We start from the raw sequence: 27,347 nt of genomic DNA, 5'->3' as shown, positions 1-27,347 counted from the left end.
CTGCCACAGCAGTGAGGCAGATGGCAGTGGGTTCATCCTGGAATGGTGCCAAGGGCTTGTGCAGGGAACTGGGGGGAGACACTGGATGCTCCCAGCTCCTCCAGACCACGTGTTTCCAGCTTCTGCTATTTCAGGGCTTCCTGTTTCCCTCAACAAAGTGCCTTCCCGGCAGGTTGGGACCAGCCTTGCTGGGATAGGGCTGAGCTCCACATCCAGCCAGGGGGATTTGTTCTTCCTTCTGGTGGTGCTCCTGAGCATGGAAAACAATGGGCAGGAAACTGGGGATGGGGTCTGTGTTCCTCCCTCATGGAGCAGCTTAGTCCCGGCTGAGGGAGCCGGGGGGGGCTCAGCCTGCAGAAGAGGCTCAGGAGGAACCTTTCCTCTCCCTACAATTCCCTGGAGGGAGGGTGGAGCCGGGTGGGGATTGCTTCCCCCAGGTAACAACTGGCAGGACAAAAGGAAACGCCTCAAACTGTGCCAGGGGAGGTTTAGGTTGGATATGGGGAAAACTCCTTCATGGAAAGAGCTGTCCAGCCCTGACACAGCTGCCCAGAGCAGTGGCGGAGTGCCCGTCCCTGGAGGGATTTAACAGCCCTTTGGACGTGGCACCTGGGGCTCCTCTGGGTGGTGTCCCAGTAGGGATCGGCCACGTTTGCAGAGCCGGAGGAGGAACCAGCGGCTTTTGAGCCGGTCCCCGTGAGATGAGGAGAAGTAGGAGGAGACGGTCCCCCAGGGTACCGGGAGCTCCGCCATGGTCGGCGCTGGATCTGCCTCTGCCCGGGCCGCGGCCGCCCTCTAGTGACCCCCAGCACGGGGACTGGGGACACCGGGGGACACCGGGGGACACCGGGGGACACCGGGGGACACCGGGGGACACCGAGGGCGCGGGGCGGGCTCGGGTGGTGCCGCTGCGTGGGGAGACAGTGAGGGGGGATCATTGATGGGGGTCCCTTCTGGGGAGGCCGAGGACGGGGTCCCAGTTGGGGGATCAGTGATGGGGGCCAGCGGTGGTGGTCAGTGATGGGGGTCAGTGATGGGGCATCAGCGGTGATCAACGATGGGGGTCAGCGATGGAGGTCAGTGATGGGCAGTCTCTGCTGGGGGACTGGAGGTGGGGCTGGACAGTGAGAGGGGTCCGAGGCTGGGTGCTAGCGATGGGAGGCAGCGGACGGGACGGGACGGGACGGGACGGGACGGGACGGGACGGGACGGGACGGGACGGGACCGGACAGGACAGGACAGGACAGGACAGGACAGGACAGGACAGGACAGGACAGGACAGGACAGGACAGGACAGGACAGGACAGGACAGGACAGGACAGGACAGGACGCGGTCCCTGTGCCGCTGTCCCGGCCGTATAGAACGAGGCGCTGCCGCTTTAAGAACGCGGTGCCCTCATCCAAGATGGCGCCGGCGCCGTCCGCCGAATGCGGGGGGGCGTGGCCTCTGTGGGTCACGCCCCCTTGTGCCCCCGCCCCTTCCGCCCGCCCCGCCGGAGGAGCCGCCGGAGGGGCCGCGGGCGCCGGGCCCGGGACGGGCCGGGCCGGGGACAGCGGGACAGAGGTGCGGGAACGGGGCCGGGGACAGCGGGACAGAGGTGCGGGAGCGGGGCCGGGGACAGCGGGACAGAGGTGCGGGAGCGGGGCCGGGGACAGCGGGACAGAGGTGCGGGAGCGGGGCCGGGCCGCGGGGACAAGGCCGGGGCAGAGCCGGGGGGCGCTCAGAGGGCGGCAGCGCGGCCTCTTCCCCCCCGGTGTGCGCGGCCGTAGCCTGGGCCCTGGCGGGGAGCAGCGGGGCCGCCGCGCCGGGAGCCTCGCAGGAGATGGTGGTGGGAGCTCGGAGCCATGGCGGAACCCGGGGCTTCTGCAGCCCCGCGTCGGGCAGGGACGTGCCGGTGGCTGGCAGGAGTCAGTGACTTCCCACTGCCACCGGGCAGGGCTGGATGGGGTACTGGGCCAGGAATTGTTCCCTGGGAGGGCGGGCAGGCCCTGGCACAGGGTGCCCAGAGCAGCTGTGGCTGCCCCTGGATCCCTGGCAGTGTCCTGGGCCAGGTTGGACACTGGGGCTTGGAGCAGCCTGGGACAGTGGGAGGTGTCCCTGCCATGGCAGGGGGTGGGAGAAGATGGGGGCTTTGAGGTCCCTCCCACTCCAAACCCATCTGTCACTCCGTGAGTCCCCTGTGTGAAGTGCCAGCAGCCCCCCTGCTCCAGGTGCAGCGCTGTCCCTGCGCACAGCTCAGCCTGGGAAGGGCCCTGTGTCCCGGCTGGGCTTCCTTGCATGAAACCCTCTTTGTCATCCAGCAGCTCCAGGAGGTGCCAGAGTGGTGGCAGGAGCAGCTGGCAGAAGGTACCGCTTGAACTTGTTGGATGGAGAAATGACCCTCTGGAATGGTTGCTGACCTCCCTGTGGGGGAATGCCGGTGTTGGGGGCAGAGAATGAGATGGGATTCCCTCCTGTCTGTCCCGGCTGCAGTGCACAGGGTGGAGCTGGTGTCCCTCTGGGTCTGTTTGGGTGCTCAAGGAAAACTCCCCTCTGAAGGAGCCTCCAGGAATAGAAGGAGTGACAAACAGAGCAGCTGGAATTTGGGAATCCTGTGATACTCTGTGTTCCCAGCCTCTGGGTGCTCTGAGCTTTGGCTTGTCCAGGCTTTAAAGCCTTCCTCAATCTTGGAGCTTGTTCCTCAGGTTTTTGCAGCCAGAATGAAATGAATGATTCAGCTTTTTACATCTGTTCAGAACAGGTGTTTGTGGAATGCACACTTTGCAGTTTTCCAGGTGTTGGTGCTTCTGTTCCAGGCTCAGGGGTCTGTGGGAGAAGACTGGAAGCACCTACGAGGCTGTGGGGACATGGCTAGCAGACACTGCTGCTCTTCTGACTCCCTTTATTCCCACAAGGACTCAAAAACAGGATTGTTTTTGTTTTCACTTGCTGCATGGGTGGTGCTTGTGTAGAATAGAGAATTGTTTTTAATTCTTTGGGATGCAGCAGCCAAATCATCTTCTGGCTGTGCTGGGCTGCCCCTCGGGAATGGCCCCCACCCTGTGCATGGAGCAGGAAATGGGCTGGGGGGTTTGACCTCACAGTTGGCCGCACCAAAATACCTTTTGAGATTTAGATTTGTGCTCCTGTGACTTGCATCTACCTTCACCCCCCCTCCCCCCAAATCCCAGAGGATTTCTTTCCCTCTGTGCTCCCTCGTTTTCTTCTTCCCTCCTTGTTGTGCAGGGTGGCACCAGCTGTGTCTCCAGCTGGATGTGGCTGCTAGGAAAGGAAGGCGAGTTGACCTCCAAATTTCTCACCTGGAGCGTGCTCACCCAGAGTTCATCCCTGCAGTATCCCACGTCCCTTGGGTGTTCTGGGAGCTGGCCAGGATGTCTGCAGCCCTGGGCTGCCCAGGCAGGTGAGGGCTGGCGCTGACAGACCTTGCCATGGTCTGGTCACGGACTCATCCAGCAAGTTTGTCCAGCAGCTTGGATTCAGATGTGAGTGCAGGGGTGACAGCGTGAGTGGGAGTGGTTCTGTGCATCAGGCCTTTAATTGTTCCCTCTGGGATAACAACCCACCCGTGGTGCTGCAGCACAGCCCACGTGCACGTGCCGTGAGCCCTGGTTTTGTAGGTCATGGAATGCTTTGGCTTGGAAGACACCTCCAAGCCCCTCCAGTCCCAGCCCCTGCCAGAGACAGGGACTCCAGGCTGCTCCAAGCCCCATCCATCCTGGCCTTGGACACTTCCAGGGATCCAGAGGCAGCCACAGCTTCCCTGGGCACGCTCTGCCAGGGCCTCCTCACCCTCACAGAGAGGATTTTCTCCCCAGTATCACACATAACCTTGCCCTCTGGCAGTTTAAGCCACCATTCCTTGCTCTCTGTGGATGAATACGTGTTTTAGTTGGAACAAGGATGCTACAATTGTCCCTGGAGTTTGGGGAAAGGAGCTAGCCTAGCTGAGCACTTTGGTCTGACAGAGCAACTGATGGCATTTTTGGGTGGGATATTTCCATCATATCCCTGATTTTCTTCTTAATAGTCCCTCTTCCTCTTCATGGCTTTTCCTCCAGAATATTTGGACCCAAAAACGTCCCAGTTTGCGCTGTTGCCGGGGGGAAGGTGAGGCTGGAATGTGTGTCGTGCTTTGGGAGGAGGTTGGAACCATCCCTGGAAATTCAATGAGCCTGGGGAGTGACTCCAGTGCTGCACTGGCCGTGTTGTTGTGCCAGCCTGTTCTGCCTCAGTGCTGTGGGGTTCAGAGCTATTGGGCTGTGATCCAGCACTTCCAAAGGGCTGCCTTTATTCCTTCCTTCTTCAGGAACTTCTCTTGGTTCCTTAACCATCGGCAAGGAAGGAGAGTTTATAGTTCAGGTCAAGGAGGTGCCTGTGAGTGGAATGAAATCCTGCGGTTTTATAAAAATATATAAAATCATCTGCATGTCGTGTGCTGAGCTGAGCAGCTGGGATGGATTTTGTGGAGAGGGAAGGCTTGGAAAGGTACCTGGTGTGCTCAGCTCTCTGTGTGCAATTCCCACTGCACTTGGCAGCAGCTCCAGGTCATCCCAGTGGCTCCTCAGAGGCTCAGCAGCAGTCGTGGCCTGGGCTCTGGCTCTCCTCCCCTGACCCTTTCCCTCGCCTCAGGGAGGCTTTCCCAGGCTGTTCTCTCCTAGGATTTTGTGCAAGTTGGGTGTTTTGTGTTCTCTTTGTGCCTGAAAATCCCCTGTTAAACCTGTTGTAGCCCATATTTCTGTACTGTGGGGATTTTCTACCTTGCTGAGCAAGAGGCAGAGCTTAATTCTCATCAGAATGAGTCTGGACCTGGTTCCATGTGGTGCTGTTTGGATTTTGGGGTGTGCTGAGAAATGTCTCTTAAAAAGAACACCAAAAGGGGAAGGTGTTCTGGGGGAAGACATCCAGCTGGGCATTCACAAAGCGTGGAGTGACAGGTTTTCAGCTGGGACTTGATGCAAGCGTGACACTAAACTGGACTGTAAAATATAATTGGAAATATCTGTTGAAGTTTTGCTTTTGTAGCCATTACAGTCCTTAAAACAATTAAGGGAGAAAGAAAAATGGGGAAAAAAGAGGTGGGGTTTGATGCAAGATGGTGTTTTATCAGTGGTTATTTGGCTTCTTTTTTTTTTGTCTGGCGCAGTTTTGGACATCAGCTTTCTCTGTTAGATCTGTAACAACAGATCCTTTTTCCTTTTGAATTCCAGGAAAATAACTAAACATAGCAGATATGGGAAGAATGGGATAATTATAAGGGATGTGATCCAAAGGTGTGGATCCTCTGTGGTGGTGAATGGATAGTGTGTGACTCCAGCAGAGACATTTATAACCTGGAGAGTGGAAATGAGCTTACAAAATACTACAGAACAAACTCACAAACCAGTAACTTACTTACGTGGGAAGCAGAGAATTCTCTTCCTTGTTGCACAGAGCAGCTGTGGCTGCCCCATCCCTGGAAGTGTCCAAGGCCAGGTTGGACAGGGCTTGGAGGAACCTGGGACAGTGTGAGGTGTCCCTGCCCGTGGCAGGGAGATGAATTTTCAGGTCACTTCCGACCCCTGTCATTCTGGAATTCTGTGGCTCTAGGTATTAACATCTTCTCATCTGCATCTAGGCCATTTTCCAGTTGCTTTTGTGGCAGATGTGCTGGGGCTGTTTCCTCACTCTGCTGTGAACTGGGATGAGCTGTGGGCTGCACCCTGGGGACCCTGTCCCGGGTGCTCCACGATGAAATCCCCCCTGTTTGTTCTGGCTGTTTCCCTCTGGGTCATGTGTCAGTCACACTCCTCCTGTGCCTGGCTGACAGCTGGTGGGTGGTGTGCAGGGTTTGCTGACCCAGGCTGCCCACGGACACCTGGGAGTCATCTCTTACCAGCCACACAGGTATGAAAGCTCCTCCTGCATGGAGCTGTGACAACATCCTGGATTCCCAAAGAGGCTAGGAATGGTGGAGAAGCTGTTGTTGTGGCAGAGTATGGAAACTGCTCTAAATAACTGGATTTAGTCTGGAAAATACAGTTTAGAGTCTAGTAGCAATCACCCTCAACTGGTCACAAAGTACTTGTAAATTTGGTCTTGGGCGTTTTCATGTTGAGCTGGTTTTAGTCAAAACATTAAGCAAAAAGGAAAGGAAGCTGGAAGTAGTTGTGGAGAAACTCCTAGGAAGATGTGGATGAGCTTGAGATTGTGGCTTTTCAAGTGAGAGCTAAAATGGTAATGATGGAAAGTTTAAGAGGAAAAAAAAAAGAGGTTTTGCAGTGAAATGAATGGGTGGGGCAGAGAACTGTGAGTAAGTAACCAAGACGTTCTTAATTCTGAGTTGTGATGTACCAGTGCTCCCAGCTCAGCTGGATTTGTGTTAAACAACGTTTATTTTGACTTTTGGAGGACTGCTGCTGGTTCTGAACAGCGCTGGCAGTGCCTTTGGGCACGTCTGTGCACTCACCTTGGTCCGGAGTAGTTGTTAGGGTGGTTTTGGCATAGGTGTTGCTCTTTGCCTCTGTTTGAGTATTCCAGTGTCCTGGACTGAGGGGCAGAAGCTCTATGGAATGGTGGATTATTCCAGAAGAGGTGGTCCTGGTGTGGATGGAAGGACGAGGGCTCTGCGTGTCTGTGCATCCCGGGATGGCAGCGAATCCCACAACACCCTGTGAGCCCAAGTGCCTCGGAAACCCAAACTGTCACAGGATTCATCTGCTGCTCTCTGCCATGACTGGTGACGTGTGACAGCCCCTGTTGCCTTGCTGGAGAGACGTCAGAGCAATCTGCAATATTGGCTCCCAGGGCCCGTGTGAGTGTGTGTCAGAGAACAGGAAAAGAGCCCCAAACAAGCCCTGAAACAATGCAAGTCTTTGTGTTCAGCCTGTGTTGTAGAATTCCTCGTTTCTCTCAGACCTCCTATTGTTCAGGCTGGCGTGGCTGGACAGCCCTGGCCCGGCACAGGCAGCATTCCCGGGATGTGTTTGCCTGTGCTGGAGCAGCTGCCGTGGGCAAGAGGCTGCCTGGAGAGGTCAGCCTTGTGCCAGGGCCAGCACAGCTTCTCCAGGATCCTGCTCCTGCACTGGGGGAGCACCGGCATCCTCCGTGGTCACCCTGGGAATGGAGCTGCCATAGAATCCTGGGATGGTTTGGGCTGGAAGAGCCCTTGAAGACCATCTACTGCAATGGGGAGGGACTCTTCCCACTATCCAGGCTGCTCCAAGCCCTGTCCAACGTGGCCTTGAATATTTCAAGCTTCTCTGGGCAACCTGTGCTGGGGCCTTCCTACTGTCACAGGGAGGAATTCCTTCCAAATATCCCATCTAACCCTGTCCTCTGATGAGGTGAAGCCATTCCCCCTTGTCCTGTCACTCCAGGCCCTTGGAAATTTGGTGCAGTTTCCTCTCTACCCAAAGCTGGGGCTGATTGTGGTCACTTCAGACAGCACAGGGAATTGGAGGAGAGAATGGCTTGGAAAAATAACATTGTCTTGGAACTGCCTGCAGCAAATCATTGGCTCTTTTGTCACAGCATGGGGACACAGGGCTGGCCCCTCCTGGGAGTATGGATTTGGCAGCACAACTGTGTGTGAGGCTTCTCAGTTCAGCTCCTCCTGCAGAAGGTTCCATGTCTCGAGGTGGAATACAACAAAATCCAAACCAGCTGTCTCAGTTCACACATAGGTGGAGTTTCGCCCTCATGGAATCCCTTCCTCTGCTCAGGATGAGAAATGTGTGGGTTTTTTAGTGTTGGCAGGAGCCTGTAGAGTGATGATGTTGCCCAGAGAGGTTGTGGGCTCTCTGTTCCTGGAAGTGTCCAAGGTCAGGTTGGATGGAGCTTGGAGCAACCTGGAATAGTGGAAGGTGTCCCTGCCCATGGCAGGGGTGGGATGGGCTTTAAGGTCCCTTCCAACCCAAGTCATCCCAGGACTATGAAAGCCTGGCTCTGCTGGCTCCCAGGCAGGCACCAGGAGTGTTGACCCAACAGCCAAATGCTACATTTTCTTCTGCTCCCTTTCCCTTTCCCTTTCCCTTTCCCTTTCCCTTTCCCTTTCCCTTTCCCTTTCCCTTTCCCTTTCCCTTTCCCTTTCCCTTTCCCTTTCCCTTTCCCTTTCCCTTTCCCTTTCCCTTTCCCTTTCCCTTTCCCTTTCCCTTTCCCTTTCCCTTTCCCTTTCCCTTTCCCTTTCCCTTTCCCTTTCCCTTTCCCTTTCCCTTTCCCTTTCCCTTTCCCTTTCCCTTTCCCTTTCCCTTTCCCTTTCCCTTTCCCTTTCCCTTTCCCTTTCCCTTTCCCTTTCCCTTTCCCTTTCCCTTTCCCTTTCCCTTTCCCTTTCCCTTTCCCTTTCCCTTTCCCTTTCCCTTTCCCTTTCCCTTCCCCTTCCCCTTCCCCTTCCCCTTCCCCTTCCCCTTCCCCTTCCCCTTCCCCTTTCCCTTTCCCTTCCCCTTCCCCTTCCCCTTCCCCTTCCCCTTCCCTTTCCCCTTCCCTTCCCTTCTGTTACAGTTGGCTTATTCTGCAGTTTTTTCCTAGTTTGTATGCCAGTGGGTCTGGTACTTGTGGGAAGGGATGTGCCTGAGAACCACATGGGACTGGGTAGGAAGGAGAGCCCTGAATTGTCAAAGCTCAGTTTAGATTTGCTAATCTTTAAAGAACCCCCAGTCTTGTGATCCAGGTTTTTGGCTTCCCAGAGGAAACAGCCACCAGCTGGTAAGCTGGCTCCTTCACACAGCGGGAATGGCTCCAGAGGTGGCTGGTTGGGATTGCTGCCTGCTCCTCGTGCGGTTCTCCTGGTGTGATGTCCATGTGGTGCTGCTGGAGCTGGGGTCGAGCCTCTCCTCTGGCAGGGAGCAAAAAATGTTGTGGGAGCTTTTTCCATGCTCTGACTGGGAAATCCTCTAGCCTGTGTGCTGGAGGGGCCCCTCCGAGCGTGGTGGTGCTGGAGCTCTCGGAGTCTCGGTCCCATCCCCTGCTGCTACAGTGTCACTAGGACAGGTGTTAAGTGAGGCTGAGGGAGCCCATCTGCTGGGTGACACTGAAGCCTGGAACGAGGAGAAAACCTTGGAATGCTTGATTTTTGGGTTAGAAATGGCAGTGAGGGCTGAGCATCCCAGCAAGACAGCAGCGAGGCTCCGGCTTCCTGCTGCCAGCGCTGTCACTGAGTCACTTCCAGGCGGCGTCATGGGGACCCTGCCCAGTTCTGCTTTGTTGCTTCCCTTTCTCTGACTGCCATGGGGAGCACCAGGACGGAGTAGAAGGGTGGAGGAGATGGATGGGAGCAGCTGGAGGAGGATGGTGTCACACGGGCACTGGGGACTCCGGCAGCCCTGGGGTATGTACGAGTGCTCCGGAGGTTCTGGCAGTGCCAGGGCCTGTGCAAAGAGGCAGATGTCACCCGATGGAGAATTGGGGTAAATGAACAACCAGATAAGCATGAAAACAGTCTATTTTTTATTTCGTTTTCTTCCTTGTGCCTGAGAAAGCATTGCTCACCTGTAGAGGGAGTGTTTTGGTAAGAAAAAGTGTCTTAAACCTTTGTCTCGAGCTGACAGCAGAAGTGAGCGTGGAGTTATCTTCCCGTGTGTCCTTCTTGAGCTGCCAAGTGTTCCCTGGCCCCTGCTGTGGCTGGAAGGTGCTGTGTTTGCTGCCGTGGTTTTGGGTTTTAAAGCTGTAAATGAGAACCAGCTCAGGGAGGGATTGAGGGGAGCAGGAGGTGTCGTTACTCTGGTTTTTGCTCCTCCAGCAGGAACTGTGGCTGCCAGTGCTGCAGGAACTGCTGCTTTCTGTGAAAAGCAGAGAGGTTTAGATGGAATACCGGGAGAAATTCTTCCCTGTGAAGGTGGGGAAGGCCTGGCACAGGTACCCAGAGAAGCTGTGGCTGCCCCTGGGTCCCTGGCAGTGTCCAAGGGTTGGGCATTGAGGCTTGGATCAACCTGGGGTGGTGAAAGGTGTCCCTGCCCATGGCAGGGGATAGAATGGGATGGACTTTAGGATCCCTCCCACCCCAACCATTCTGGGATTCTACAAATACAGAGATATGTTAACCCCATTTCCCACACATTTACACACGTTGAGTCTTATTGGAAAATCCCTGTAAAACCATGTTATGCTGCAAATGAGCCTTTAATTCTCTGCCAGGCTGCATGGCTGCCTCCCGGGCTGGGAGCTGGATCCGCCGTGCTTCCTGGAAGCAGTTCACTGGAACAGCATCACAGCACTTCAATGCCATTGAATTATTTTCATTGTTAGCTGGCAAATACTAACTTTGAATTCCAGGGTTTCTCCTGCCCTCGGCTGTCCGAGCCACACTGTCTGTGTGCTCCCAGGGTGTGCATCTGCTCGTGTGCCTTCCCAAGCACCCAGCTCTCCTCGGCTCCCTCTTTTGCAGGATCTTCTGCAGCAGTTTAGTGAGAAAACACAGCCTAAAAGTTAAGGAACATGGTGTTCTGCAGTGCAAGGCTCAGCGGAGAGCACCCTGTGCAGTGCCAAGGCTTTTTGTGTGTGCTGTGGTGATTTTTCCCTGTAATGGGAAGTGTTTTCTGCAGAGTGTGTAATTCAGCCTGTTGGGAAGTGCTGGCTGGCGTTTTCCCTTCCTGGAATAGATCTGAGCTGTGTAGTTGGTTTCTTTCTTAATTCTCTGGAAGAAAATCAGCGTTTGCAAGAGCAAAGTGCACATGGCCAGCAGTGAGTCCAGGTAGGCAGCCTGGCCTGGACCAAGAACAGTGTGGCCAGCAGGACCAGGGCAGCCTCAAGCTGTGCCTGGGGAGGTTCACATTGGACACCACGAGGAGTTTCTTCACAGGAAAGCTTGCTAACATTGGAGGGGGCTGCCCAGGGAGGTTTGGAGTCCCCATCCCTGGAGGCGTCCAAGGAAGTCCTGGAGGTGGCACTCAGTGCTCTGGGATGGGGACAAGGTGGGGATTTGGCACAGTTTGGACTTGATGGTCTTGGAGGTCTTTTCTGACTGAAGTGATTCTGTGGTTCTGTCTTCTCATGGAGATGCAAAGATTCCCACTTGCATGTGGCAAGAGTTGTTTTTGAGGCTCATATCTGACTTTTTTTTCCCCCAGTTTAGTTCATTATTATGTTTTCAGAGCTTGTGCTTTTGTAGTTCCTTTGCTGTCCTGGAAAAGAGGAGAGACAATGGGTCTCATGTCATGGTTTAGCATGGGCAGCTCCTTGAGATTGGTGGGATCCAAAAAAAAATCTTTGCAAACCTGTTGAGAGCACGTGTGGAGGTTATTTAATAAATACATTGGAATGGCTCTTGCCCTGGCTAACACTGGAATTCCAGCCTGAACTTTAGGTGACATCACTGCATCCAGCCTTCCCGTGGGATGAGCAGTGCAGCCTCTGGGTCTCCAGGGTCAAATGTCAGTCCAGTTGGGTTGGAAAATGAGCTTTCCTGCTTGTGCTTTAAAAAGCTTCCCTTTGCTCACAGGTTTGGAAGCTCTGGCCATGGATCAGAAGGGCTACCGTCGGGGGAGCTTCCAGAGCGCCACCAGCGATGAGGATATGCTGGAAATAGCCGGGGCATCTGTGGATTTCTCCATGGCAGACGATGACCCGCCACTTGACAGGGAGATGGGAGGTAACACCCATGAACTCTCCCCTTTCTGTTTCTCCTGATGGCTTGGGTAGGATTTCATGGGAATATTTGCTGTGTGGGTCCTGCTGGCCTCTGCCCGGGTTGGGTCTGGTGTTTCCTGACACCAGGGTGAAGAGTTTGCAGGATTCCGTGCTGGAATGCATCCCTGTCTCTGTTGCTCCTGGGCTGTGACCTGGAGCGTATCCTCTGGCTTCAGGAGAGCCCTCCCTGGAGTTTTCCAAAGTAGCTGCTGTGGAGAAGAGCTGGCAGTAGCAGGAGGGAGGGATGCGAGTGCCGTGGAACTGCAGCACTGAGCCATTCCTGAGGGTTGTGATATGAGTACAGACTTTCCCCTCCCTTTACTACTTGCTTCTCTGTCATTTTGGAGGTTTCCCATCGTGGAGAGAATCTCTCCTTGTGGCAGCACAGAGGATTTGGTGCTTCCCCTGCCGCCCCTTGTCTGGCCAGAGGGTGTGTTCCTCCTCCTCGAGTCTGAGCAGTGAAATTCATGGAGAAGGGATGAATCCATATGCATCTGCTGAACTCTTAAGGAGTGTTTCCCCTGGACGAGGCTCTCTCTGTTGACAGGGTGCTCAGGTCCTATGGGGAGGTGACACTGAAGTAAAAGAGGAAATTCTGAAGGGGGAGGAGCTCCTTGTCCAAATGCCAGTTTCAGTTCTCCCTGTGAATTTCCCCTGCTGGCTTTGGATGTTTTCTGGCAGATGTTGGGGTGCCAGGTGTGAAACCTGAAGCTGTGGGCGCCCAGCTGGGAGGTGATGGCCAAGGTTCTCTCCTCCTTTCAGAGGAAGACTCAGAAGTATTTCAGTGGTGGAAGGTCTCCTTTTTTCTGTGGCATTAGTAAAGATTTTTTTCTCTTTGTGCCCTAAAGGCAGGAGTTGAGGCAGGTAGTGACAAAGATGGGTTTGAACTGAGAGAGGGAAGATTGAGGTTAGATTTAAGAAGAAAAGTGTTCCCCATAGGGGTGGGGAGGTCCTGGCACAGGGTGTCCAGGGAATCTGTTGCTGCCCCTGGACTCTGGAAGTGCCCAAGGCCAGGTTGGACACTGGGGCTTGGAGCAGCCTGGGACAGTGGAAGATGTCCCTGCCCATGGCAGGGGTGGAATGGGATGTACTTTAAGTCCCTTTCAACCCAAAGCCGTTGGTGACTCCATGATCAGAGGTCTGAGTGCTCGGTTTAACCTGAATGATTCCTGGTGCTTATGAGCACAAACAGGTTTTTAGCAGCAAGTTAGTCTCCATCTTAAATCGAAAATTAAATTAAAAATTGAAGTGGGAGCCTTGAGCTTGCTCGTCTCCCTTGCTTTCTTCACCCACCTTCCTCCTTGACCTCAGACAGAACCTGGGAGCTTTTATCAGTGAGACCAAAGTCAACGTGGGGAGTGTGCAGAGTTTCAGCCTCCCAGACAATGCTTGAATGACAAGTTATCACCAGCAAATTGGAGCCCGAGGAACTTAATCACCAGTCGCTTTGAGCTCTGTGTGCATTGAATAAAGGCGAGATAAAGGCTGCTCGTGGGGCTCTGTTGTGAGAGCCTTTGAAGTCTGACTGTGCCCAGAGGACAAAAGGAAAATCCAGTGCCTGCCTGCTGGAAAGACAGTGAGCAAAGAGCATTCCTGGGAGTTTTTCAGCTGGGTGGGTTAAGAAAGGGGTTTGTCTGTCAGTGCATCAGTGACTGACCCACTGCTGTCAGGAGGCTGTTGATAAATGTGTTTTCCTGTGCTGCATCGTGACTTGGGGCAGAGTTTTGGGAATGGGCTGCAGAACAGGGAGTGTCCCAGGCTGGGGTGCCAGGAGCATCCCGTGTGGGAGGTGGTGAGCTCAGTGCTCGTGTCTGAATGTCCCTCCGTGGTTAAGGGTTGCCTTCGGTGGATCTTTGGGGCCGGGCTGTCGGGTGAAGCAGAACTGGGGGCAGGGCTGGCCCTGGTGGCCGTGTCCCCGGCCGTGCAGGGGCTGGCCCTGGCCCTGGTGGCCGTGTCCCCGGCCGTGCAGGGGCTGGCCCTGGCCCTGGTGGCCGTGTCCCCGGCCGTGCAGGGGCTGGCCCTGGTGGCCGTGTCCCCGGCCGTGCAGGGGCTGGCCCTGGCCCTGGTGGCCGTGTCCCCGGCCGTGCAGGGGCTGGCCCTGGCCCTGGTGGCCGTGTCCCCGGCCGTGCAGGGGCTGGCCCTGGTGGCCGTGTCCCCGGCCGTGCAGGGGCTGGCCCTGGCCCTGGTGGCCGTGTCCCCGGCCGTGCAGGGGCTGGCCCTGGCCCTGGTGGCCGTGTCCCCGGCCGTGCAGGGGCTGGCCCTGGCCCTGGTGGCCGTGTCCCCGGCCGTGCAGGGGCTGGCCCTGGCCCTGGTGGCCGTGTCCCCGGCCGTGCAGGGGCTGGCCCTGGCCCTGGTGACGGTGCCGGTGACGCCACGAGAGGAGCGGGGAGGGCGCAGCGCCGCTGCGGGATCGGCCCCGGCCGAGGAGGAGGAGGATGCACAAAGTGCCTCTGTGAGCCCCGGCAGTGTCCTCCTGAGCCCGGCCGTGGCACGGACAGACCCCCGGAGCTGCTTCTGCGGGATGGGGAGTGGCTGAGGCAGGGTGAGGAGACCCTTCCAGGAAGGAAAAGGAGATGTGAGCCAAGGGGAATGTGGCCGTGTGTCTGTGCACGCTGTGGGGCAGCGGCTCTGGAGCCGGGATGAGGGTGCTGCATCAGGCTGGGTGGGCTGTGGGATTTCTGCTGTGTAATGGTTGTTTGTTCACTGGCCCCGGGGACCCCCTGCGTTTCTGGGATTTGCTGGAGCAGTGGAGCAGTGTCAGAGCTCTCCAGGCGCTGTGGTGTCCCCCGGCTGCTGGCAGGACAGTCAGCAAATGCTGTGGCTTTGTGGGGTGGCACATGGCAGAGCCTGGAATTCCCCCAGTGCAGCCTGGTTCTCCTAAGCCCGGCAGGGTCTGAAGTGGAGCACGAATTAACCCCTTCTGGGGAGTGATCAAAACACTGAGAAATCTCTGTTTGAAGTGAGCTGTCATAGGGTCACTTTTCACTCACTGTCTCTGATTTGGGGATCTGGATGTTACAAACAAGGAGATCTGTGCAATCGTCTTGGTTGTGTTTTGGCAGGGCATCACAGAGCTTGTTTTCCTCCTTTATTCCTATCTGGGAATCCTAGGATCCTTGATTTGCAGCAAGCTGAGGCAGGAAATATGATCTTTATAAATAATTTATAGCTGTCAGCCATTTCATAGTTCTGGATTACCCCTGAAAAAAATATAGAGATGTTTTCTCATTATCATGTGTCAAATGAACAATTGTGTGTGTCTGGAGACCTTGATATTCTCCTTTGGGAATAGAAATCCTGGTGCTGTAGGAGGGCAGGCTGGGCTGGGCAGGGATCCTGGAGAGCAGGATCAGGCTCCAAGCTGCACCTGCCTGGTCTGGAGCGGGATCAGCCCATCCCGTCTGCCCGTGGGCTCACTGGGGCCGTGGACGGGATGGGATCACAGGGGCTGTGCCTGAGGGATGCTGCAGGTGCCATCAGGGTCTTGCTGAGGGTACCAGGACTTGCAGCTCCTCTATCACTGCAGCTCTGTGCTTGCTTTGTGCCTCAGGGTCTGGTTCCTGGTGCTCCAGGACAAGCTTTGAGCTGGGAGAGTGTTCCCAGGACGGCTCAAAGTCGATGGTCTGGACAGTTATTCCAGGAGAGTGAGCATGGAATGTGCCTGATCTCATCTTCTTGCAGAAAATGCTTTTCAGGGTGTTTTGTTAGCTTGGTTAACTCTTCTTCATTAAGACTTTTCTTTAGGATAGCTGTCTCTTTCATCTTTAGGAAAGATTTTGGTAGATAGGCAAAAAAACAAAACAAAACAAAAAACAAACCAAAAGCAAATGGCCAGAGAGAGCCTGCTGTGTGCAGCACAGAGACAGGGATGATTGGGGTGCTTTGGGGGGAGATGGTCATTCCTGTGGGAACAAGCCCAGCCCCTGCTCTGGGCTGCAGGTGGGACTTGTTCAGGATGAGGCCTCTTTGTCCCCTGGATACCTCTGCCAGGTGGCTCTCATGTCCTTGGAGCAGCACCAGCCAGGTGGCAGGAGGAGTTCCAGGCACTTCAGTGTTCCATGTTCTCCCTTTGCTCACGTTGTCAGGAGGTTTTTTTCAAGGAGATTCTGGTCCATCAGATTTAGAGAGCAGCATCTAGGATTTCCTGTGGGTATTTCAGTGGGGAAATCTCTGGAAGCCTTGATACTAATTTTGCATTTCCAAGCTTCTGGTCTCAAAAATGCTGTTAAAACCAGGGATTCCTTACGGAAAGTGTGCTCCATTTTCCTCCCAGTGCAGTTGGGGCTCACAGCCTGTGCACTCAGCATTTGGAAGAGTTCTGCAGAACTCCAATTTTTTTTTTTTTTTTTGTCCCAAGTGAAGCAAGGAGCTGTTTTAAGTGGGTTATTTTGTGGTGGTTGTCAGTTCTGTACATGACTCATCTTGTTTTCCTGCAGCTGTGGCTATCTGGGAGATGGGCTTGGGAAGATTTCACAGCTCTTTTCCCTTCTTGTTTCAGATGATGGGGCTGAGGGCAGCTCTCTGAATTCCTTATTTTTCCCATTTGGAGACACCTTTGCCCCCGTGATATCTGCAAGCTAAATATGCTCAAGTATCAACCATTATCCTTCTGTCTGGGAGTTTTAACTCTCCTCTTTCCCCCACGTTCCAGTTTCGACTGGATTTTGAGTTTTGCTCTTCTGTTTTTCCCTCTGAATGACTGCAAGCACTCAGTGTCTTCCAGAACCAGAATTTTGGGAATGTACACCCAAGCTAAGCATCCTTTTCCATGTGTTGGAGCAGGTTAAACAGGAGGCCCAGTGGTTTGGCTGAGTTCTCACGTGAGGGAGGCTGCAAGTCACAGTTGGGTGTTTTCCCAAGCCCCCATTTGCTACCACTTTCTGCTTTCCAGGCCCCATTGGATGCTTTGCTTTCCCTGTTTCCCTGCTCCCATCCATGCCTTCCTGCCCATCCTGCTCTGATCCTTGCCAGATCCACCTGGGATACCCTTCAGCTCTGTTGGAAGTTCTAAATATTCCTTTTCTCCTCTCCCATCTGCTTGCCTTAAATGGCAAAATATCCTCATGACAAGTCCTGGATTTCGGGAAAAGGCACCATCTAGATGCTGGTCATGATTTACTTTGCTCTGAACAGTCGTTTCCAGGAACAGCCCCATCTCCAGGTGATCTGCTGAAGCTGGGGAGGGTGTACCTGGCATAGATCACCTAGGAACATACGCCTGTGGTACTCAGCTCAGGGAACACCTCAGTAGCTCTTTATTTCCACTCAAACCTGTGGTTTTCCTCCTAAATGAGCTTTGGTTTTTTATAAAAAGGAGAAACTAAGAAATGCTCAATTTTCCCCCTTCCTCCCCCACCAGGCTTTTCCTCATGTAATGGAGGAGGGATGAATGGCACGAGCACCATGATGGATTTCCTGGAGGAGCCTCTTCCTGGTGTGGGCACCTATGAAGATTTTAACACGATAGACTGGGTGCGAGAGAAGTCCAGGGATCGAGACAGGCACAGGGAGGTAAAAATTCCTCCTCTTCCTCGCTGGCTCTGTGTGCAGGAAAATTAACATGTGACTCTTTCTGGGGTAGGGAGGCACTTCCTAGAGACCCCTGGGATGGAGGGATTGCCCTTAGGATGGGAGCTGAGAGTTCAGTTTGAGGAAAAGCAGTACTAAATCCAACATACTGCAGTTTATTAGTTGCTGCATCTCTTCTGAAGGTTTTGATTTATTCCAAATGGGGGTTTGGAGCACAGAACCAGCCTGATTTTCTGCTCTCACATTTGCACTGGTGAATGGTGCTCTTTCTGTTGGATTTTTTTGTTTGTTTGTTGAGAAGACTGAGTTCGATTCTTCCAGAATTCCTTCCCAGGACTTCACCACTCTGCAATTAAAGGAATCTGCTCAGAATGCAAGGGGGGCTTTAGCTGAAATACCCATGCCCCCAGCCTGCTCCTGCCTTGCTTTGTCACAGGGAATAACAGTGGTGAACTGGAACATTTCCCTTGGGAGAGGCAGCCAGGCACACAATGGTTCTTCTGTCACCCTTTGTCTGCCTGTCAGGAGCAGTGAGACTGACAGGCCTCAGCCATCCTGGGCATCTGGGACAGGGCTGAATCCCACTTCCCAGTGCCACCAGTGCCTGCTTCCCAGCGGACCATTCCTGCCTGCTGGCATTAAGTCTGTGACCCCTTCATGTCTGTATCCTTGGGACTCAAGTGCAGGTTGCCTGGAGAAGCTGTGGCTGCCCTATCCCTGCAAGTGTTCCAGGCCGGGTTGGACAGGGCTTGGAGCAACCTGGGATAGTGGAAGCTGTCCCTGCCCGTGTCAGGGTGTGCTACTGGGGGATCTTTAGGGTCCCTTCCCACCTAACCCATTCTGGGATTCCATGATCCTTGATCCATTCTCCTACCCACACCCAGAGCTGCACCAGCTGTTGGAGCAGTCACTGCCGGATGCTTTTGCTCTCCCCCATCAAAGCAGAGTCAGAGTCACCAAGCAGTTTTAGAGCATTTACACCACAGCGGATCAGAGTCCTCATGGATTTTTGTTTCTTTTTTCAAACTGTTTCCCAGATCACCAACAGAAGCAAAGAGTCCACCTGGGCACTGCTGCACAGTGTGAGCGATGCCTTCTCTGGCTGGCTGTTGATGCTCCTCATTGGTTTGTTGGCAGGTGAGAGCAAACCTCCAGGTAGAACTAATTCCTGCACTGCAGCATCAGGATCCATTCCTCCTCAAGGCCTGGCAGATCCTTGGAGCAGCAGGATTTTGGAGTGAGGACTTGTGCTGACACCAAGGGCTCTGCTGCTGCCTTGTAAATACACAGGGAATTATTTTTAAGTGCTTTGAGAATGTGTTTGTGCAAAACCAAAATACAAAACTGAGGCTCAGAGGTGTTCTGGACACTACTCTGGGTCTGCTGCTGGCATAGAACTCTGAAATAAATAATAAAAAAAGTTCATTTAAAGCAGAGCTGATCAAAATGCTGGGATTTTCTGTGCCAAATGCTCCTCATGGGTACTGAAGGGGTTTATGCCAGGAGCTGCCAGCAAGAGTTTCTTATTTTGGGGGGTTTTTCCTTCTATACTTAGATATAAAAAGGGAGAGGTGTTGCTTGGAAATCAGGTGTCTTTCACAATTCAGCTGGCTGAGACCTTTTATATTACTTAGAAACAAACTTTGGCCCCAGGGCAGCAGGAATAAATCACTTGGATGCAAATCTTCCCGATAGGAAGCAGCAAGCATCTGTCACAAGGGATGGAGAGAAATCTTGTGTTAATGTTTACCCAGGAGGGCTGCTGGCCAGTTGGTCATTAACTAGGGGATTTGCTGAATGTTTATTGCAGCCTCTGGGGCTTGTGCTGCCACTTGCTCCTATGGATCAGAGTTCCCTGGCCTCTGCCTTGGTGTGGGGGTTTTGGGATTGAAGGAGTTATTAACAAAAGTGACTTGAAGATTCCACTTAAACCCTGACTTCTTTTCTGTGCTGGCTCTGCTTTGCCTAGTTTTACTTGGCACAGTTGTAACTTTCCCCTCCTTTATTTTTCTTTTTTTAAGTTAGGGTTGGAAATGTTTTCTCCAAAATAAGAGTTATTCCTGTCGCAGTGTTGCTGTTGTTTTTGCAGCTCCTGAATCCTGGTGACACATTTTGTCTGAGTCCCCCAGGAATGTGGGACATCCCTCTCTGCCCTCCCACTGCTGCTGTGCTGTATTTAACAAACAGTTACTGAGAAGAATTAATTGCTGGTGATGCAGGGGGCGGGGTTTGACCACATTCAGCTTTGAAACATCATCAGCCATGCTCTGTTTCCTGCTCTTTCCAAGATTTCAAATGTATTGAAATTATTCAAAATTGGGCAAATCCTCTCATTTAGCTCTCCCTAGAATAAAAGTGAGTTGTAGGCAGTTGTACCACTCTGCTCTATGTGTTGGGAGGTGAGTCAAAAATTGGTGGGGTGGACTGTGACCTTCAGGTGTTTGAGTCTGCTCTTTAAATTATTTTGCTTGTTTTCCCCTTTAAACCAGGTTCCTTGGCAGGTCTGATCGACATCTCTGCCCACTGGATGACGGATCTGAAGGAAGGGGTGTGTTTGGCAGGGTTCTGGTTCAACCACGAGCACTGCTGCTGGAAATCCAACACCACCTTTACCGACAGGGACAAGTGTCCCGAGTGGAAGAGCTGGTCCCAGCTGATCCTTGGCCATGGAGAGGTGATGTGTGCCTGGAACTGCTTTTGCTCCTGAATTCCCTGTTTGTCCAGCCTGTATCATCCTGGGGTGATGTGGATGCCAGGAGTCCAAGCTCTGGGTGGTTCAGTGGTTCATTGTTGGGGTCTTACCGGGGTGTCAATAAACCCCTTTGTGTCAAAGGTTTTGTGGGTGTTGTCCTTGGAGGAGATGTGGGGAGGCAAAACACTGCCACATTTACAGGTGCAATGTGCCACTGGTGTGTCCAGGATGGGCTCTTGGGGGAGTATTCTGCCCATGAATGTTCTGGGGGAGTGCCACGATTGGTAACCCAGCGAATGGAACCTGCCTTGAAACCTCACTAAGGGCAGATCTCCATTTTTAGCTGATAACTCTGGGATGACCTGCTGATTCCCCATGCTCGCTTCAGTGCCCAGGTCTGATGTGGTTTCAGTTGAAACCGTCTGATTTTGGCAATTTCCTGTGTTTCAGGGGGCCTTTGCATATATCCTCAACTACTTCATGTATGTTATCTGGGCCTTGATGTTCTCCCTCCTTGCTGTGCTCCTGGTGAAGGGCTTTGCTCCCTATGCCTGTGGCTCAGGGATCCCAGAGGTGAGTGAGAATGAGAGTGGGTTGTTTTTCAGGTAGGGATCCCACCCAGAATTTACACATGTATGTTATGGAATAATATATTTCACTTTAGATAATGGCTTCATGCATAGGTGTTTTTCCAAGGTATTTGAAACATGTCTAATACTAAAGTCTCCATGCAGTCCCTTGAAAAATCAGATGTTTTGGCATTGCTGCAGGAGGCACTGCTTAGGTATTCCTCCAGCAGGGATAGTGGCCCTGAGGGAAGGCCTCAGGTGGCTGCTCCTGCCTTTGTGTGTAGAGATGTTTTTATGGACTCTCACTTTTGATAGCTCAGGGGAACTCTTGAAAGCTGTAGGGAAGGGCAGGATTGGGAACACCCAGTAAATCAGGAGCTCTGACCAGGGCTTGAATGAAAGCCTGTAGAGCTTTGTGTGCTTGACTTCCAGATCAAAACTATCTTAAGTGGTTTCATCATTAGAGGCTACCTGGGCAAGTGGACGCTGGTCATCAAAACCATCACCCTGGTGCTGGCTGTGTCCTCGGGGCTGAGCCTGGGCAAGGAGGGGCCCCTGGTCCACGTGGCCTGCTGCTGTGGGAACATCCTGTGCCACCTCTTCACCAAGTACCGCAAGAACGAGGCCAAGCGCAGGGAGGTACGTGGGACACCAGCCTGAGGAGGTCAGGTGGGCTTGGGGCTCTGGGGCTGAGGGTGAGTGGTTCTGTTTTGGGGTGAGTGGTTCTATTATGCTAACACTGATTTTTTTGGAGCTCCCTCTTAGGAAATTGGCTCACTCCACCTTTTCCCTGCTGTCTTAAAGCAGGTCAGGCCTAGCTGACTGTGCTGTAGATAAACATTGTGCGAATTTAAGTGAAGACAAACCACAAAAGGTGGTGGGTGGTTGGGAGGGCTGAGAAGTCTGACTGCCTCTGTCTGTCTCTCAGGTGCTGTCAGCAGCTGCTGCCGCTGGTGTGTCTGTGGCTTTTGGAGCTCCCATCGGAGGAGTGCTCTTCAGCCTGGAGGAGGTAACCTTGGAATGTTGCTTTAGTGCAGACTTTACCCTGTGGGTTAGAAACACAGCCCCTGGAGAAATTCTTCCTGATGTCCAACCTGACCGTCCCCTGGCACAGCTTGAGGCCCTTTTCCCTTGTCCACTCTCCTGACAGCTGTGTCCCAGGGTACCTGGGCACAAACTTCTCTGGTTTATCAATCCTCTTTTCTTCCCAAGGACCACCTAATCCTTAATCTGTTGATCTGGATGTGAAAGGACCATTGCAGTTTAGCTTAGGGGAGTACCAGGATGGATTTCAGAGGAAGGCAGCGATGGATTTGCTCAGCTGAGCTATAGTTGGTGGCAGGCACTGCTGTTTGGTACTTTGGACCTTGCAGAGCCACAAAATTCTCTGAATTCAGCTCATGGCTGATGAGTAACAGGTTTTATTACCCAAGTGAGTCGCTCCAGGGATCACTAAGGGCACATGCACGTGCTGCAGGCCAGGGCCCATCCCACCCCCTGAAGTCCTCACTGAAGTGGAGCTCCAGAGCAAGCCTGGGGTGCTTGGCTGGAGAGCAGGGAATGAGCCAGTGCTCATGGATGCCTGTCCTGGCTTTACTCCCTGCAGTGGGGTTGTGCTAAGTGTTCAAGTGACCCAATGTGTTTTGTTCTCCCCTTCAGGTGAGTTACTACTTCCCTCTGAAGACCCTCTGGCGCTCCTTCTTCGCCGCGCTGGTCGCTGCCTTCACCCTGCGCTCCATCAACCCCTTCGGCAACAGCCGCCTCGTGCTCTTCTACGTGGAGTTCCACATGCCGTGGCATCTGCTGGAGCTGGTGCCCTTCATCCTGCTGGGCATATTTGGTGGGCTCTGGGGAGCTTTCTTCATCCGCAGCAACATCGCCTGGTGCAGGCGGCGCAAGACGATGCGGCTGGGCAAGTACCCGGTGCTGGAGGTGTTCGTGGTGACGGCCATCACGGCCATCCTGGCCTTCCCCAACGAGTACACCAGGATGAGCACCAGCGAGCTCATCTCGGAGCTCTTCAACGACTGTGGGATTTTGGACTCGTCCAAGCTCTGCGAGTACGTGAACGATTTCAACAGCACCAAGGGGGATGATCTGCCTGACCGCGCCGCTGGCCCCGGCGTGTACACGGCCATGTGGCAGCTGGCACTGGCCCTCATCATGAAGGTCTTCATCACCATCTTCACCTTTGGCATGAAGGTGAGAGTTGCCTGTAAGGGAGCTCATATTCTTCCCACACTTTTCAGGACCCTTAGAGTTTTATTTCCTCCCTAAGCAGACGTGTTCCCCCAGGCTCTGTCAGAAGGGGACAGACTGCAGTTGTTTGTCCTGCTGCTTGGACCTGAGGGCAGTGGAAACCTCCCAGCCTGAGTGTGGGCACTAATGCAGTCACAAAACTGGTGCTTCAAGGCTCCACATCCCGTTTTCCAGACACAGAATGCACCTAAATTGTCCTGCCTCAAGCTTTTTTGATAAATATGTGATTTAGATGAAAGAGCTAATTGCAAAGCAGTCGGTGTCTTAATTTGCAAATGCTTTGGAGCTATTCCTTGCGCAGAGTGTTTCCAAGTTGTTTGGTGTACCCTCTGGAGCTGCAGGCGTAGTTCCCGGGTGTGAGCTTTCCTGCAGTGCATGGAGCTGATGGACAGTTTTTTTGTCCCTGCTCATCGCAGGGGAGTTGGACTAGATGACTTTGGAAATGTCCCTTCCAGCTGAGCTCCAGCAAAGCCTCTGCCTCACTGTGGTTTGAGGTTCCACCACTCCTCTGTGCAGTCGCTGGGCTCTGCTGCTCACTGCCCGTGTTCCCACAGGTGCCCTCGGGGCTCTTCATCCCCAGCATGGCCGTGGGCGCCATCGCGGGCCGGCTGCTGGGGGTGGCCGTGGAGCAGTTGGCCTTCTACCACCACGACTGGGCCATCTTCAGCGGCTGGTGCAGCCAGGGCGCCGACTGCATCACCCCTGGCCTCTACGCCATGGTGGGCGCCGCCGCCTGCCTGGGTAAGCTGCGGCTGGGCCTTGCTTGGCCACGTGAAGAGGTGCTGTGGTGGGTGACTGGTTGGACTCCCTGAGCTTAGAGGTCTTTCTCAGCCCTAATCATTGAACCACGGAATGGTTTGGGTTGGCAGGGACCTTAAAGATGATCTCATTCCACCCTGTAGTGATTCTGTGGCTGAAGAACCACTGGCCATCAGAGCTGGCGGTCACCTCAGGAACCCCAGGAAATGCTGTAATAGAACTTGTCATGTGTTCCTCATCCTGGTGGTGTTGTTTTGCCATCTCCAGCCTGGTGCTGGCCATGGCAGGAGCAGTGGGGAGCTCCTGAGTGGGAGCCAGAACAGTTGAGGCTGCCCAGGGACTTGAATTTTCCTGGGGGGTTTTAATTCATTTCACTTCCTGTTCTGGCCTTAAATCTTGTGATGCAATTCTGCTTTTAAGTGCTCTGTTTTTTGGTGCTCCTTCCTCTTGGCTGAGTTGGAGAGACCGGGTTCATGTGACTGAACTTCACTTTCACAATTCCCAGTCCCTCATCCATGGAATACATTTAACTCCTAAGGGACTACTTTATCAAGAGAAGCTCTCCTCTGAAAACATGCCACCAAACCCCATCTTCGGCCATTTTAGAGAGAATACACCTTCTTTGAGCAACCCAATCTAGTGGAAGGTGTCCTTGCCCATGACAGGGGTTGGAATGAGATAGACTTGAAGGTTCCTTCAAACCCAGACCCTTCTGGGATTGTTTGCATGTAACTGATGGAAGATAAAGGCACTTTGACTTCTTTAGTGGTTCTGTTTGCTGCTGGGCAGCACTGAAGGGTCTGAGCCCCTTTTGGGGAGTGGGTATTGAAACAAAACTCTTGTGAAATATTTGGGAGTAGCTTTGGGACTTGAATCTCAAAAGCGTAATCAAAACATGCCAAGACGAAACCACACAGAGACCTTGAGCTCCATGCCAGGGCCTCGTGCTGTGGCAGGGACAGAGGTTCCAGTGCTGTTCTGATCACGTTTGGCACTGCTGAATGGGGCGGTCCAACTGTGCTGGCACCACGCTTCTCTGGAGGTGGGGGCTGGTGTGACACAATCCCAGAGTGACCCGAGCCGTGCTGTGTTGGCAGGGGGGGTGACCCGGATGACCGTGTCGCTGGTGGTCATCATGTTCGAGCTCACCGGGGGGCTGGAGTACATTGTGCCCCTGATGGCAGCAGCCATGACCAGCAAGTGGGTGGCCGATGCCATCGGCCGGGAGGGGATTTACGACGCCCACATCCGCCTGAACGGGTACCCCTTCCTGGAGGCCAAGGAGGAGTTCTCGCACAAGACGCGGGCCATGGACGTGATGCGGCCGCGCAAGAACGACCCTCCCCTGACGGTCATCACGCAGGACACCATGACCGTGGAGGATGTGGAGACCATCGTCACCAGCACCACCTACAGCGGCTACCCCGTGGTGGTGTCCCGGGCGTCCCAGCGCCTGGTGGGGTTTGTCCTCAGGAGAGACCTCATCATTTCCATCGGTAAGAGGCAGCACTGGCCAGGGGAAGGTGCTGTCGTTAATGCCAGCTGTCACTGACCTGAGGAGGTCACACACTCCTGCTGCTGGTGGCTGGGCCAGCTGGTGAATCCCTGAGCAGTGTGGGTGGGCTCTGCTAGCCTTGGATGTGAAGAACAGGGTGGCTTGTCACAAGATCATTTAGGTTGGAAAAGCCGTCCAGGATCGAGTCCAACTTGTGTCCGATCCCCGCTTTGTCCCTATCCCAGAGCACTGACTGCCACCTCCAGGCCTTCCTTGGATGCCTCCAGGGATGAGGGCTCTAAACCTCCCTGGGCAGCCCCTTCCAATGTTATTAAGGTTTCCTGTGAAGAAATTCCTGCTGACGTCTGACCTGAACCTCTCCTGGCACAGCTTGAGGCTGTGTCCTCTTGCCCTGTCACTGGTTGCCAATATTGGGATCGTATGGAATAAAATACAGGAACAAGTGCATCAGGATATTATCTGCATTGCCTGCCTTCTGTGGTTCCACCGTGAGTTTCTGCACTTGGGTTCCTTGGAATCTCCAGGGATTCAATAAGAGTCGTCCCATCCCCAAGCTGTGCACAGTGACAGGATCGATTTGGATTTTCATGATCAAATATCCCAAATATTCAAAAGTATTCTGAATATCCAGCCTGGTGTTTGGGCTGCCAGACCTGCTTCTTCCCAGGAAGCCTTGGAATGCTGATAGCAGATTGCAGTGTGGCAGGTACCCACAGTTCCTGTGTGTGCACTGTTGTGAAGATCTGAGGGATGGCCAGTACTTGACTTGTTTTCCATTCCTGACCCTGATGACGCCCATGGAGCCTGTGCCAGTTGTTGAGTGCTTAAAAATAGGCCTTTAACTGCTCCACATGGGACCCAAATCAGTGACTCATAAACGTACAAAGCCTTTTATTTACCTCCTCTAAAAACTGTGAAGTTAAAAGTTCTCCAGAACTTATATTTACCTGGCTAGAGTACAATGAGGTGCTTTGCCTTGGCCTTGGGCAAAGCTGATGTGCTGATCCCGCCCGTGCAGTGGAACTTTGGGGATCTTGTAAGTTCTCCCAGGTAATGAGGGACAGGACAGGACCTGAAGCTGTGCCCAGGGGAGGTTTAGGTTGGATATTGGGGCAATTTTTTTCATGGAGAGGGTTGTCCAGCCCTGGCATGGGCTGCCCTGGAGTCACCATCCCTGGAAATGTTCAAAAAATGCGTGGATGTGGCACTGGAGGACATGGGTTAGTGGTGACCATGGTGGTGGTGCTGGTTGATGGTTGGACTTCATAGTCATAAAGGTCTTTTCCAACCTTAATGACTCCGTGGTTCCTTTAGAAGAAAGGCTGAAAACCCATCACACCTCCTTGGGTGGGAACAGCTCTGGCAAAGGGAAGGAAAGGACTTCTAAGGCCATTAAATGTCAGCTGAGGAACAGGAATGCTCTTCTGTTTGGAAGAGGAAAGGAGTGCTGATATTGAACCAAATATTTCTCTTTCCAGAAAATGCCCGGAAGAAGCAGGATGGGATTGTGAGCACCTCAATTATTTGTTTCACTGACTACTGTCCCCCCCTGCCTCCGAGCTCCCCGTCTGTGCTGAAACTCAGGAGCATCCTGGACCTCAGTCCCTTCACGGTGACGGACGAGACGCCCATGGAGATCGTGGTGGACATTTTCCGCAAGCTAGGATTACGCCAGTGCCTGGTCACTCACAACGGGTAAGAGCCCTGGGGCCTGGGGTCAGAACCTCCTCTGCTCCCAGGGCAGTGGGGACAGCGCTGGGATCCATCTGGGGCTGGATACTGCAGCAGTTCTTGCCTGGCAAAGGCACTTGTGACAGCCCAGCTCCAAGCCCTGTCCAACATGGCCTGGGACACTTCCAGGGATGGGGCAGTCACAGCTGCTCTGGGAGCCTGTTTAAGTGTTTTACCACCCTCAGAGGGTGCAATACTTTCTGTGGGGTGTCACTTTCAATCTCAAAAGACTCTTCAGCACCTGCAAGGGGCTCAAGTGGTCCTGCCAGGGTTCCTTCTGATTGTGTTGGTGCATTAAAAACGTTTTTCATTTTCCAGGAAGCTGCTGGGGATCATTACCAAAAAGGACGTACTGAAGCACATTGCACAGATGGCCAACCAGGACCCCGATTCCATCCTTTTCAACTAGAAGCGGACTGCAGGGATTGTGTGTCCCACATACCTGGAACTTTCTAGCCCATCCTGGGTAGACTTTCCTATTTTTATTGAGACCGTGGAACTGTTTCCAGCATTTTCCTCCATAGAGCTGAAGAAATTTTTTTTTTCCTACCAGATAACCAATTGCACTATGGAATCTGTGGAACATGATCTTCTTTTTAGAAGAAAAAAAAAAAAAGAGACTTTATTTACGTTGCTTTTGTGAAGTTGCATTGGAAAGATTCCATGAAGGAGTAAAAACAGAATGTTAGAGAA

At 53.4% G+C, this 27,347-nt stretch overlaps 1 protein-coding gene across 8 annotated transcripts; it reads left to right on the top strand.

Moving 5' to 3' along the window:
* The first annotated feature begins 1,398 nt into the window (after positions 1-1,398).
* On the top strand, positions 1,399-27,347 carry LOC136300338 (H(+)/Cl(-) exchange transporter 5). 8 transcript variants are annotated; one of them, XM_066202666.1, is made up of 13 exons: positions 1,399-1,564; positions 11,412-11,561; positions 16,959-17,110; positions 18,166-18,265; positions 19,618-19,802; positions 20,271-20,393; positions 20,822-21,028; positions 21,318-21,398; positions 22,049-22,591; positions 23,203-23,389; positions 24,505-24,903; positions 26,402-26,618; positions 26,973-27,347. In XM_066202666.1, the coding sequence occupies exons 1-13, from the start codon at positions 1,429-1,431 to the stop codon at positions 27,061-27,063; spliced, it is 2,571 nt and encodes an 856-aa protein (XP_066058763.1). In that variant the 5' UTR covers positions 1,399-1,428; the 3' UTR covers positions 27,064-27,347. The 8 variants fall into 8 exon arrangements, with proteins under 8 accessions (XP_066058763.1, XP_066058762.1, XP_066058765.1 ...); XM_066202665.1 differs by lacking the exon at positions 1,399-1,564 and adding an exon at positions 1,576-1,598; XM_066202668.1 differs by lacking the exon at positions 1,399-1,564 and adding an exon at positions 1,651-1,666.

This window comes from Chamaea fasciata, unplaced genomic scaffold, assembly GCF_029207755.1.
Source record: "Chamaea fasciata isolate MVZ Bird 193981 ecotype frontalis unplaced genomic scaffold, bChaFas1.0.hap1 SCAF_22, whole genome shotgun sequence".
NCBI lineage: Eukaryota > Metazoa > Chordata > Aves > Passeriformes > Sylviidae > Chamaea > Chamaea fasciata.
The sequence above is the reverse complement of the archived record's forward strand: the minus strand, read 5'-3'. Positions and strand labels throughout refer to the sequence as shown.

Excerpts from the sequence above, each read along its gene's own strand:
- LOC136300338 (XM_066202671.1), top strand. The coding sequence starts at position 3,254 with ATGTGGCTGCTAGGAAAGGAAGGCGAGTTGACCTCCAAATTTCTCACC. Across the intron at positions 21,399-22,048 it reads TGCTCTTCAGCCTGGAGGAG|GTGAGTTACTACTTCCCTCT; the intron begins GTAACCTTGGAA and ends TCTCCCCTTCAG. Across the intron at positions 24,904-26,401 it reads AGACCTCATCATTTCCATCG|AAAATGCCCGGAAGAAGCAG; the intron begins GTAAGAGGCAGC and ends TTCTCTTTCCAG.